The sequence below is a fragment of the Phyllobates terribilis genome, unplaced genomic scaffold, assembly GCF_046119375.1.
Source record: "Phyllobates terribilis strain yellow unplaced genomic scaffold, ASM4611937v1 Scaffold_10__3_contigs__length_209671492, whole genome shotgun sequence".
NCBI classification, from domain to species: domain Eukaryota; kingdom Metazoa; phylum Chordata; class Amphibia; order Anura; family Dendrobatidae; genus Phyllobates; species Phyllobates terribilis.
Window position 1 is genome coordinate 129,739,381 of NW_027362770.1, and position 13,110 is coordinate 129,752,490.

Below are 13,110 nucleotides of genomic sequence, written 5' to 3' on the forward strand. Positions count from 1 at the left end.
ACATCCTGGGGGCCAAATGCTGGGGACGAAATGTGCGGTGGCGAATTGCTGGGGGCGAACTGCTGGGGGTGAACTGCTGGGGGCCAAACATCCAATTCCCCTTGCATGTACAGTCAATTTCTTTGCTGATCTTCGTTCTTCTTCTGTTACCTCCTCTACTTGCAGTCTTCAGGTCCTCTTCAAGTGCAGAGATAAGTCTAAATTAATGGTGGGGTTGGACTTTCGTTGATTACACCAGTGCTGTGTCCATCCTTAATGTGTTTTTTCCGCCCTGCAACTTTAGTCTTTGGAAAATTCTTAAATTCTTGTTTTGGTTGAGCATTGAAGTGGATGACACTACACAGAGCACTACTGCAAATGCACATCAAGGATGGACTTAAGCTCCCATCATCTGCTTGTGTCCAACCCTTAGCACATGTGAAGCACAGGAAGTATGGTTTAGACTTATCTTTCGGGTTCCATATGCGCCGGCCAACGTCAGGAGCAGAGGAAGAGGCAATGAGAGAAGACCGGAGGTCATCTGGGATGCACGCAAAATGTATAGTCACTGGTGAAGGACAGGTTGGAGGGTCACTTTAAGGGATAATTTTAGAGGAAGCCAATGAATCTATCAGTATGTTTTTAGCATTGAAGAAGAAACTATATTATATGTAGGAATCCCACACAAGCTCATGAGAACAAACAGACTCCATTTGGATTTTGCCCTTGGTTGGATCTCAGGACCCCAGTGCTGGTCATTGTTTTCTAAGTATGATACATTTGTATTTTCTTGCTTTTCCAAATCAGTTTTTATTGTTTGTTTTTTTATTGGAAAAATAATTAAAATAACTGTCATCTAAATCTGTTGTAACTTACACATCTTCTGAGGCGTACGATGGTTTTGACATCCTATAGCCTCGCTTTATGGCATTGTAGAACTGTTCATTCATTGCTAATTCAGGGTATGGTGTTCCACCTATAAGGACAGATAACATTTTCATGATATGTATGTACAGCTATAAATAAATTTATCAGAGATGTACAGTACATAATGTTCTAAATGCAAATAGTAAACTGGAGGTACCGTATATTCCGGCGTATAAGACGACCTGGTGTATAAGACGACCCCCCTACTTTCCTGTTAAAATATAGAGTTTAGGATATATTCACCGTATAAGACTACCCCTTTTCCAACGCATACCAAACACCGGTAAAAATTAAAAAAAAACAGATTTGAATTTAACATGGTCCTTTTTTAATTTAAATTCTTATGACATGCAGGTATATAGCAGGAAAACTGTCACTCATAAACATATTAAAATAGGGGGGACCCCACGTCATTTTTTGGGGGGGTCCCCCATTCTAATAGCTAGTAAAGGCTAGGTATTCAGCTGGGGGCTGATATTAGTAGCCTGGGAAGCTCTGTGGGTATTACCCCCTTCCCAGACTTCAAACATCTGCCCCAGCCGTCTGCTTAACCTCCACTAGAGACTATAATGATGGTGGATCCCACGCCAATTTTCTTTTTAAAAAATCCTTTATTTTAAGACTAAATGACAATTGAGGGGTTAATAAAGATGCAGTCCCTAAATTATTATTAATTTTGTAATTAATTTTTCCCAAAAATGTTGACGTGGGCTTCGCCATATTTTTGTGTCCAGCCAGGTACAGCAGGCAGGAACGGGCTGCCCCCAACCACCAGCTGCCTATTTGTACCTGGCCGGACACAACAATATAGGGAAGCCCTTTTTTTTAAAATTATTTCATGAAATACTTAAAAAAAAGAATACGTGGGGCTTCGCCCTATTTTTGTGTCCAGCCAGGTACAACAAGGCAGCTGGGGGCTGGAATCTGCAGCGCAGGGAGGCCCAAGCTTTCTGGGCCACCCCCGCTGCAAATTGCAGTCCGCAGCCACCCCGGAAAATGGCGCGTTCATAGAAGCGCCATCTTCTGGCGCTGTACCCAACTCATCCAGGGCCCTGGTGCGGTGGCTCACTGGGTAATAAAGGGGTTAAGGCCAGCTTGGCATTATCAGCTGGCCCTAAGCCCGAAATTCATGGGGTCACGCCAATATTAGACATGACCGCCATGAATTTCTAGTAAAGTAATTAAAAAAAACACAAACACCCAGAAAAAAGTCCTTTAATTGAAATAAAGACACAATCCTTTATTGTTCTAAATTAAACCATACTTACCATCACGCCCATTCCAGCTGAAGCCAACGATCTCCTGCAATAAAAGTAAAATAATAAAGCAACCTCATCCTTACCTCTCCATGGTTCCCAGGACCGGTCCAGCTCTGCTACATTCACATGACAGGCTGCACCGCAGCAGAACGCTGCCGTTCAGCTTGCCATGCGGCAGACACTGAGAAGCGCAGGCATGCTTGTGCTCCTCAGTGTCTGACTGTGACGGCATCCAGATGAGCCGAGATCATGTCCAATGAACTCGGCTCACCTCATGCACGTCACTGACAGCGTGGGAAAATTCTCCTGCTCCCCGCATGCGCAGTAGAAGTTTCCCACGCTGTCAGTGACGGACGTCCAGGAGGTGAGCTGAGTTCATTGTCGGCTCATCTGGATGCCGTCACAGCCAGACACTGAGGAGCGCAAGCATGCCTGCGCTTCTCAGTGTCTGCGGGATGACAGGCTGGATGGCAGCGTTCTGCTGCGGTCCAGCCTGTCATCTCGATGTAGCAGAGCTGAAGCTGTCGTGGGAACCATGGAAAGGTAAGGATGAGGTTGCTTTATTATTTTACTTTTATTGCAGGAGATCGTTGGCTTCAGCTGGAATGGGCGTGATGGTAAGTATGGTTTAATTTAGAACAATAAAGAATTGTGTGTTTATTTCAATTAAAGGACTTTATTCTGGGTGTTTGTGTTTTTTTTAACTTTTACTATGGGGTTAGTAATGGGGGTGTCTTATAGACGCCTCTCCATTACTAACCTGGGCTTGATGTCAGCTGGCATTATAAGCTGACATCAACCCCAGCCCTATTACCCCCTGCCACCGCACCAAGGCAGCGTGGAAGAGCGAGGCTAAGTGCCAGAATTGGCGCATCCTATGAATGCGCCATTTCTGGGGCGGCTGACGGCTGGTGTTTCTAGCCTGGGAGGGGGCCAATATTCATGGCTCCCTTCCTGGGCTATTAATATCAGCCCCCAGCTGTCTGCCTAGCCTTTGCTAGCTATTAAATTAGGGGGGACCCCACGTCATTTTTTTTGGGGGGTCCCCATTTTAATAGCTAGTAAAGGCTATGTATTCAGCTGGGGGCTGATATTAGTAGCCTGGGAAGCTCCGTGGGTATTACCCCCTTCCCAGGCTTCAAACATCTGCCCCAGCTGTCTGCTTAACCTCCGCTAGAGACTAAAATTAAGGGGAACCCCACGCCAATTTTTTTTTAAATAAATCCGTTATTTTAACACTAGATGACAAGTACAGTAACCAACACTGTCACTGTACTTCATATATATGTGACTGACATGTTTCTATCTATCTAATCTATGTGTGATGGATGCTCTATCTTTCTGTTATAAATTGTCGGGTACAGATGCTGAATTGCCGGCCGGCTTTCTTAAAGAGACGGTGCATGAAAACACTAATATTTGTTTTAATAAATCCTTTACACTAAATGACAAGGACAGTAATCAACACTGTCACTGTACTTCATATATATGTGACTGACATGTTTCTATCTATCTAATCTATGTGTGAAGCTCTATTCTTTCTATTCTAAATTGTCGGGTGCCGGCTTATGCCGCTGCTGAATTGCCGGCTTTTCATATATTGTCACAGAAGCGATGCGAACTTCCCTGCTCCGGACACAGCGCAGCGCTTCTGTGACAAGTGAAAGCTGTCGGCACAGAAGTCCTGCGCTGTGTCCAGAGCTGGGAATACGCAGCGATGTGTCAGTTTCAGCACAGAAGCGCTGACTGTCTGGACCTACCGCCGCCGTATTTTAACTCCCTCAACCTTATATTAACTCCGACATGGCAGGGATACGGCCACGGCAGCTTATTAACACCCCCAGAGTATCCCCGCATGTCAATTTCTGAAAGTTCAAAAGCATTACCGGCGTATAAGACGACCCCAGACTAGACAGAAGATTTTTCAGTCTTCAAAAGTCGTCTTATACGCCGGAATATACGGTATATTAACAACCAAATGGAGTAAGGAGATTGTATAGAAGGAAATCACCATGCACATTTAACTTCGTTAAGAGTTACTTGGCTAAAAAAAATCTTTTCCCACACCTTATTGGAACATCCATTCATTTCAGATAGACCATTGACTGGCATCCAAAGAAGAGAAAGTCCAAGGTCTCATTACTTCTTTTGCTAAAAGTGTAATTTCTCTATGAAGGAAAATCCTGCAGATTCTTATTACCCAATTGGAAAAGGGGAGAAACCCACCAGGGCTGTTCTCTGAATCTGTATGGTCTACTTATGTGGTGTGTCTAATTATGAGCTCATTGCTGTCAGTTACAACTGTGTAATACATAATTTTCCCTGTATGGGGCACTGTGAGATATTAAACACTATCTAGTTCTTCCATAGATCACCGCTGATTGCTGGAGATCCAAACAGCCGGAGACTCTGTTAACTTAGATACAAATAGGGGAAGAGAAATGCACCTTCCATGCCTCAGGCTTCATACTTATAGGTGAGCTAATGGTCTATGCACATTAGTGTCATGGATTCCCTGACCATCTATAACAGTGCCATAAAAGCTGTGCTATAAGTGTCTGAAAACAGATACTAGCTAGCTGAACTAAAGGTGCTCAGATACATTCTCTTGCCCAATTCGATGGGTCAGTTAAAGAGGCAACCTTCAGACAAGCATCATGTGCAGGTCAAATTGTAATCCTTGCATAATACTGGTGTCAGATGGTTGACTCAGGAACCAGGGGCGGACCTACCGCCCGTGCAGCCGGTTCATTTAACGGGGGCCCCCGAGGGAGAGGGCCCCTCCAGCCTCCATCAGGGCTGCCATCAGGGCATGACTGCCCTGACTCCAGCATGGGGCCCGGCCGGTCGGGGCCCCCTCGGAGCCCCGTTGGGACCCCCCTCTTGTGCGTCTCCTCATAAGGCCCCCCCCGCTGGACCCCCCGCCGTCACATAACCCCCCCGCCGTCACATGACCGGAGATGTCCCTGCGCTCAGCATGGGCCCCTGGCCCCATGCTGAGCGCAGGGACATCTCCGGTCATGTGACGGCGCCGGCACAATACTTACCCCTCCCCTTGTCTCCGCAGCGTCTTCCGCGTCCTCTGACTGTGACGTCTCAGGTCAGAGGGCGCGGTGATATGTTTACATATGACATCCTGCATGGGGCATTATAAGGGAGGGGGGTGTGACATCCTGCATGGGGCATTATATGGGGGGTGTGTGACATACTGCATGGGGCATTATAAGGGAGGGGGGTGTAACATCCTGCATGGGGCATTATATGGGGGGGTGACATACTGCATGGGGCATTATAAGAGGGGGAGGGGGGAATTGACATCCTGCATATGGCATTATATGGGGGAGGGGGGAATTGACATCCTGCATGGGGGCATTATATGGGGGTGGAGGGGTGTGTGTGACATCCTGCATGGGGCATTATAAGAGGGGAAGGGGGGAAGTGACATCCTGCATGGGGCATTATAAGAGGGGAAGGGGGGAAGTGACATCCTGCATAGGGCATTATAAGAGGGGAAGGGGGGAAGTGACATCCTGCATGGGGCATTATAAGAGGGGAAGGGGGGAAGTGACATCCTGCATGGGGCATTATAAGGGAGGGGGGTGTGACATCCTGCATGGGGCATTATAAGAGGGGGAGGGGGGAATTTACATCCTGCATGGGGCATTATATGGGCGTGGGGGGGAGTGTGACATCCTGCATGGGGCATTATAAGAAGGGAAGGGGGGAAGTGACATCCTGCATGGGGCATTATAAGAGGGGAAGGGGGGAAGTGACATCCTGCATTGGGCATTATAACGGAGAGGGGGTCTGACATCCTGCATGGGGCATTATAAGGGAGGGGGTGTGCCATCCTGCATGGGGCATTATAAGGGAGGGGGTGTGACATCCTGCATGGGGCATTATAAGAGGGGGAGGGGGGAATTGACATCCTGCATGGGGCATTATAAGGAGGGTGGGTGTGTGACATACTGCATGGGACATTATAAGGAGGGGGGGGTGACCTCCTGCATGGGGCATTATAAGGGAGGGGGTGGTCTGACATACTGCATGGGGCATTGAAAAGGGGGGAAGTGACATCCTGCAAGGGGCATTATATGGGGGGGAGAGGTGACATCCTGTATGGGGCATTTTATGGGGGGTAGAGGTGACATCCTGCATAGGGCATTAAAAGGGGGGTGTCATCCTGCATGGGGCATTATAAGGGGGGGAACAGCCTGCATGGAGCGTTACATGGGGGCCAATATTCTGTATGGAGCGTTATATGGGTCAGTATTCTGTATGGAGCGTTATATGGGGGACAGTATTCTGTATGGAGCGTTATATGGGGGCCAGTATTCTGTATGCAGTGTTTTATGGGGACCAGTATCGTGTATGGAGCGTTATATGGGGACCAGTATCCTGTATGGAGCATTATATGGGGACCAGTATCCTGTATGGAGCATTATAAGGGGGTCAGTATCCTGTATGGAGCATTATATGGTGCCCATAATACTGTATGGAGGACTATACTGTCCGGTCTGCACTGTGCGCTTTGAGGATTCGCCGGTTTCTGAGCTATTGTAGAATTTACAACAGATATCGCTCATGTAATGGGGCATTATAAGGGGGAACAGCCTGCATGGAGCGTTATATGGGGGCTTATATTCTGTATGGAGCGTTATATGGGTCAGTATTCTGTATGGAGTGTTATATGGGGAACAGTATACTGTATGGAGCGTTATATGGGGGCCAGTATTCTGTATGCAGTGTTATATGGGGACCTGTATCCTGTATGGAGAGTTATATGGGGACCAGTATCCTGTATGGAGCATTATATGGGGACCAGTATCCTGTATGGAGCATTATAAGGGGGTCAGTATCCTGTATGGAGCATTATATGGTGCCCATAATACTGTATGGCGGACTATACTGTCTGGTCTGCACTGTGCGCTGCGAGGATTCACCGGTTTCTGAGCTTTTGTAGAATTTACTATAGATATCGCTCATGTAATGTAGTAAGTGAAATCCTTGGCCTTGTACTATATATATATATATTTCTCTGCCGTATCTGTGCATCATGAATCATGGTATGTGTTAAAGGGGCCACTGAAACTCTGTCGCCCAGGGCCCACAAAAACCTGGAGCCGGCCCTGGGGGTAAGTATAACAAGTTTTATTTTTTTTAAAATACAATTAATTAACTAGGAGTGGGGGGAATCAGAGATGCACGGGGGGATGAGAGATGCACGAGGGGGGGGGCCTTTCATGCCCCCTATGAAGGGCAGAAGGGGGGCTCCCAAAAAATTCTTGCACAGGGGCCCACTACAGTCTGTGTCTGCCCCTGTCAGGAACTGTCCCATCCAGCGTGCATTTGAGCTTTTCCTTGGCTGAAATAAGATCTAGTGAGAATGTATGCTTACATAACCACTTTTAAGCCAGGACATCCATCTAGACTTGCTGGTCTTAGTTTGAAACAAATGGAAATCCAGAACAGTAGTATTAAGAAAGGGTTTTTGTGAGTGTTTCAATGTGCAATTTGTCACTATTCCACCACGATTGTCACGATTCCTATGGACACTACAAGTGACAGCTCAGCTGCCCTAAAGGATCAGGGGCATGCTGGGCTGTCAGTATTGTGAGTGATAGCTCAGCTGCCCAATCTGGCTGGGCCTGCGGGATTTCCTTTAGGTGTCACTTGTTCAGGGTGATTACCTGGCTATTTAGCTGGCTGGCAATGGTCAGACCATTGCCAGTCGCAGTCTTGCTTGGTGGTGTGTTTGGTCTGTGCTCTGTGTTTTGATATTTTGTTGCTTGTTGCCAGATCATGGATTTGCCTTTTTGACTACTCGTTTGTATTACCCCTTTTGCCTTTGATTTATTCTGACCTTCGTTGCCTGATCTCAGACTTTGCCTTTGACTATTCATTTGTCTTTGATGTACTTGTGGCGCCCCTGCAGGTCCAGTTGCCACAGAGGTACTGCATCGCAGCCAGAGGTGTGGTACCCCACTCTCAGGTAAGGAGGGAGCACTACCCGGGACCCAACACACTCACATCCAACACTACACCACTCCTGAGGGAGGGTCCAGATTGCTCCCAAGGGAGAGCACAGACCCGGTCCCTGTTTGGATGGTGGAACTAAGTAGAGGAGGTGGGTGGAGGAAGTAGTTTAGGGGAGCACTGAAGGAAGAGTATAAAAGAAGGGTAGAAACATCTAGAAGGGGCGATTCCTGGTTCCAGTCTTTGGAGCAGGAGTTCATTGAGTGAGTACTGTGGAGGAGAGGGGCCCAGTCAAAGAGGCCTAGTAGGAGAGTGAGGAGAGAAGACCAGAGCAGTGAGAAGGGCTCCAGAGAGAGAGAGGATCCTAGGGGCACGGCAAGTGCGGAGTCCACCCATGCGCCCGAGTTCACACTGACCGTGAAGGGATCAGGCCGCAGTAGGGGACCGGCCCCCAGACTAGTGGAGGACTGCAAGACTCAGCTAGCAAACCAGAGGTTGCGGTATCTTCAAGTGCCGTAGCCAACAACCACACATTTGCTGAAAAGGTGGCCATATAAGACAAAGGGGACAGAAAGGACGCCACCCAACAAGGCCCGCGGCCACTGGCTTGGGACACTGTGTGTGAGGCAGGCGCAGGGCAGGAGGGCAAGAGCTAGCGCAGATTAAGACGGCCTGGGAAGGGGGTCCTGTTCAAGTGCACCCAAGTTATCTGAGAGTTGGCTGGATCACTTCCCCGGAGGACACAGGACTCGGTGGGCTGTTATAATCTGGCAGTTGTAACCTGGAACACCATAAGAACTGTGAGTAAAAACTTGAAGACTGCACCCCGCTGTGTCCTTTACTTAATTGCTACATCACCTGCCTTGCACCACAACACCGACATCCTAAATCCCCTATTTAACTGCCCTGGAGCTTAGCTCTACCCATGAAGAGCTAAACCATCTCTGCTGCGTCACCAACAGCTCCAGTGGATCTGAACAGCAGCGGCGGCCACCTATAGCCGCATACCACGGGTGGCATCACAAATCTTTATTCCCCAATTGACTTTCCTTATTGACCGCCCTGGGCCACGGACCGGGTCACTGCCACCGTGACTACCCAAAAAAGGACCGGCCCGGCTACCGAGTACCCCACGGTCCCAGGGGACGCATCATACTCTCCTGGCACTTGACCTCGGATTCTTTGATTTCCCCGCCTCACGCCTAATCGTAATGTGACTCTGAGTCACCTTTTCACGGACAAGCTGCGAGGCGGGAAAGTCAAGTAGTCCAAGGTAAAATGCCAGGAGAGTATGTCAAAGACAAAAGGGTTAAGACAAATGGATTGTCAAAGGCAAAGTCTTGGGTCAGGCAACTAAGGTTAGAGTACGTCAAAGGCAAATGGGGTAATACAAACGGGTAGTCAAAAAGTCAAATCCGAGGTCTGGCAACAAAGATCAGAATATCAGAATAAAGAACAAACACACTACTGAGCAAGGCTACGACTGGTGCCAACCAACTAAATAGCCAGGTAATCATCCAGAACAGGTGACACCTGGAGGAGCCTTACAGACCCGACCAGATTTGGCAGCTGAGCTGTCACTCACAATACTGACAGTCCAGCAAGCCCCTGATCCCATAATGCAGCTGAGCTGTCACTCACAGCATTCTTAGGACACCGTGAGTGGTGGAATCTTGACACACTTGTTAGGCAAGTATGCAATTAATGGGATATTCTTGAGTTTAGAAGTTATCCCTTATTCATGGGATAGGAATAATTTCCTGATTGTTGGGGGTCCAACCTCTTGAACACCCACCAATCCCAAGAATCAAGGCTTTGAAGAGACCTGGGTGAATGGAGCATTGGTTGATCATGTTCACTGCTGCTTCATTCACTCTTATAGGAATGCCAAAGACCAGCCAAGTACCGCATTTGACCATCTCCAGTAGTCCTATAAAGAATGAATTGAGTGGAGGTGCGCATGAAGTTATCCCTTATCCCAAGATTTTGATAATTTTCAAATTTGAGAATACCCCTTTACAGCTTGGGCTCCTTTTGTTTGCTCTATGAGTAAAAGTTTTACTGTGACTATCATATAACTAAATCACGTTAGTGCACTAGCCCAGGTATTTTGAAATCGCTCCTAATTTGTGATCAATAACATTTCTCATACCCAATGTGAATATTTCCCAAAGAAGAATTCCAAAAGACCAGACATCGCTGAGAGTTGTGTACAGATTGTTAAAAATGCTTTCAGGTGCCATCCACTTCAGAGGTAGGAAAGTCTACAATGAATGAAACAGATTTGAATAATTATTAAACCTAATTACAGGTCATAGTTTACACATGATAGATTATATAATAACAAAAGTTCAGTCAAACGGAAGGTTTCTCGTTGGTTCTAAAGTAAATACACTGCTCAAAAAATAAAGGGAACACTGAAATAACACATCCTAGATCTGAATGAATGAAATATTCTCATTGAATACTTTGTTCTGTACAAAGTTGAATGTGCTGACAACAAAATCACAAAAAAATCATCAATGGAAATCAAATGTATTAACCAATGGAGGCCTGGATTTGGAGTCACCCCCAAAATGAAAGTGGAGAAACACACTACAGGCTGATCCAACTTTGATGTAATGTCCTTAAAACAAGTCAAAATGAGGTTCAGTATTGTGTTTGGCCTCCACGTGCCTGTATGACCTCCCTACAATGCCTGGGCATGCTCCTGATGAGGTTGCGGATGGTCTCCTGTGGGATCTCCTCCCAGACCTGGACTAAACCATCCGCCAACTCCTGGACAGTCTGTGGTGCAACGTGACGTTGGTGGATGGAGCGAGACATGATGTCCCAGATGTGCTCAATCGGATTCAGGTCAGGGGAAAAGGCGGGCTAGTCCATAGCTTCAATGCCTTCATCTTGCAGGAACTGCTGACACACTCCAGCCACATGAGGTCTGGCATTGTCCTGTATTAGGAGGAACCCAGGGCCAACCGCACCAGCATATGGTCTCACAAGGGGTCTGAGGATCCCATCTCAGTACCTAATGGCTTTCAGGCTAATTCTGGCGAGCACATGGAGGGCTGTGCGGCCCTCCAAAGAAATGCCACCCCACACCATTACTGACCCACTGCCAAACCGGTCATGCTGAAGGATGTTGCAGGCAGCAGATCGCTCTCCACGGCGTCTCCAGACTCTGTCACGTCTGTCACATGTGCTCAGTGTGAACCTGCTTTCATCTGTGAAGAGCACAGGGCGCCAGTGGCAACTTTGCCAATCCTGGTGTTCTGTGGCAAATGCCAAGCTTCTTGCACAGTGTTGGGCTGTGAGCACAACCCTCATCTGTGAACGTCGGGCCCTCATACCACCCTCATGGAGTCGGTTTCTAACCGTTTGTGCAGACACATGCACATTTGTGGCCTGCTGTAGGTTATTTTGCAGAGCTCTGGCAGTGCTCCTCCTGTTCCTCCTTGCACAAAGGCGGAGGTAGCGGTCCTGCTGCTGGGTTGTTGCCCTCCTACCGTCCCCTCCACGTCTCCTGGTGTACTGGTTTGTCTCTTGGTAGTGCCTCCAGCCTCTGGACACTACGCTGACAGACATAGCAAACCTTCTTGCCACAGCTCACATTGATGTGCCATCCTGGATGAGCTGCACTACCTGAGCAACTTCTGTGGGTTGTAGAGTCCGTCTCATGCTACCACGAGTGTGAAAGCACAACCAACATTCAAAAGTGACCAAAACATCAGCCAGAAAGCATTGGTACTGAGATGTGGTCTGTGGTCCCCACCTGCAGAACCATTCCTTTATTGAGGGTGTCTTGATAATTGCCAATAATTTCCATCTATTGTCTATTCCATTTGCACAACAGCATGTGAAATTGATTGTCAATCAGTGTTGCTTCCTAAGTGGACAGTTTGATTTCACAGAAGTTTGATTTACTTGGAGTTATATTCTGTTGTTTAAGTGTTCCCTTTATTTTTTTGAGCAGTGTATATTGGATAACAGATTTCTAGAAAAGTTGTGTAGCTTCAAATACAACATGATGTCATGTATATTGAAAAAAAATAGTAATTATTATGACCATCCAAAGTCCTGATAAAGTGTACTTAGACGTGTGTACACAAAGGTACTGACTGTTATGTAACTAAAATTCATTATGGCCTATACATCTTTGCAATTGTGGCACCCCAGGGGTCTGGTTGCCACAGTAATAGAAATATTATGTCTGAGAGCAAGTGGGAGGTTTCTCTGGTCAGGAGCCCTAAGCATGCAACACCGCCCGCCCAGACCTGGGAGGGGAGGAATCTGCCCTTATAAACTGGGTCTGGGGCGGGATTAAGTCAGTCAGAGCCTAGTGAGTGAAGTCCCAGACAGAGACAGAGCCTGCAGAACAAGCAGAGCAGACAGAGTCTGAAAGTCAGAGCTTGGAGAGGGAAAGATACAGCAGGAGCTCTGTAGGAGCAGGAGTGAGTGCCAGAGGCTGGAAGCTAGATAGCTCGCCTTGGCTGAAGAAACTAAACCCGGACACCTAGTCCGAGGCTGTGGGGACATCCAGGTCCAGCAGCAGAATCCAGCCGGCAGGGGATTCCAGGTCACGAGAGTCACCCAAAAATAACCCTAGGTACGAACGTAATTGAAAACTGTCTTGCAGAGGTGATTCTTATTTTGCAGCAGGTTGCCAAGAACGCCAGTTCCAGCCAGTAGCGTGTGCTCCAAAAAGAGATCCGGGCACTGACGAAGCGGCAACAAGTGGAATTATCTGGTGGTGAGATAGGTAGCGTGAGAATGTGTGACCCATTCCCTATTGCCATGCCCCCAAAAAGTGAGATGATGATTTGGTGCCGGGCAGCTATTGATCTAAGAGGTAGAGACTACCAAGCAATGGTAGAACCCGTCTACTCAGACAGTAGGCCCACCATTTTGACAGCACGGGGGGTGGTCGATGTACGCCATGGGAGGGTGCCCGTCCGCATCATCAATATCGGGG

The 13,110-nt window shown here is 47.6% G+C and overlaps 1 protein-coding gene across 2 annotated transcripts in view; it reads right to left on the reverse strand.

Moving 5' to 3' along the window:
- Positions 1-13,110, reverse strand: part of PDGFRB (platelet derived growth factor receptor beta) — a 196,318-nt gene that overhangs the window by 18,079 nt on the left and 165,129 nt on the right. For both annotated transcript variants that reach the window (XR_012250914.1, XM_073649784.1), the window contains exons 19-20: positions 10,294-10,405; positions 856-955 (exon numbers count right to left, since the gene is read on the reverse strand). Coding sequence is in view for 1 of the 2 variants with exons in the window: in XM_073649784.1 (XP_073505885.1) it covers positions 856-955; positions 10,294-10,405 (212 nt within the window). In the remaining variant the exon portion in view is untranslated. The remainder of the gene's footprint in view (positions 1-855; positions 956-10,293; positions 10,406-13,110) is intronic.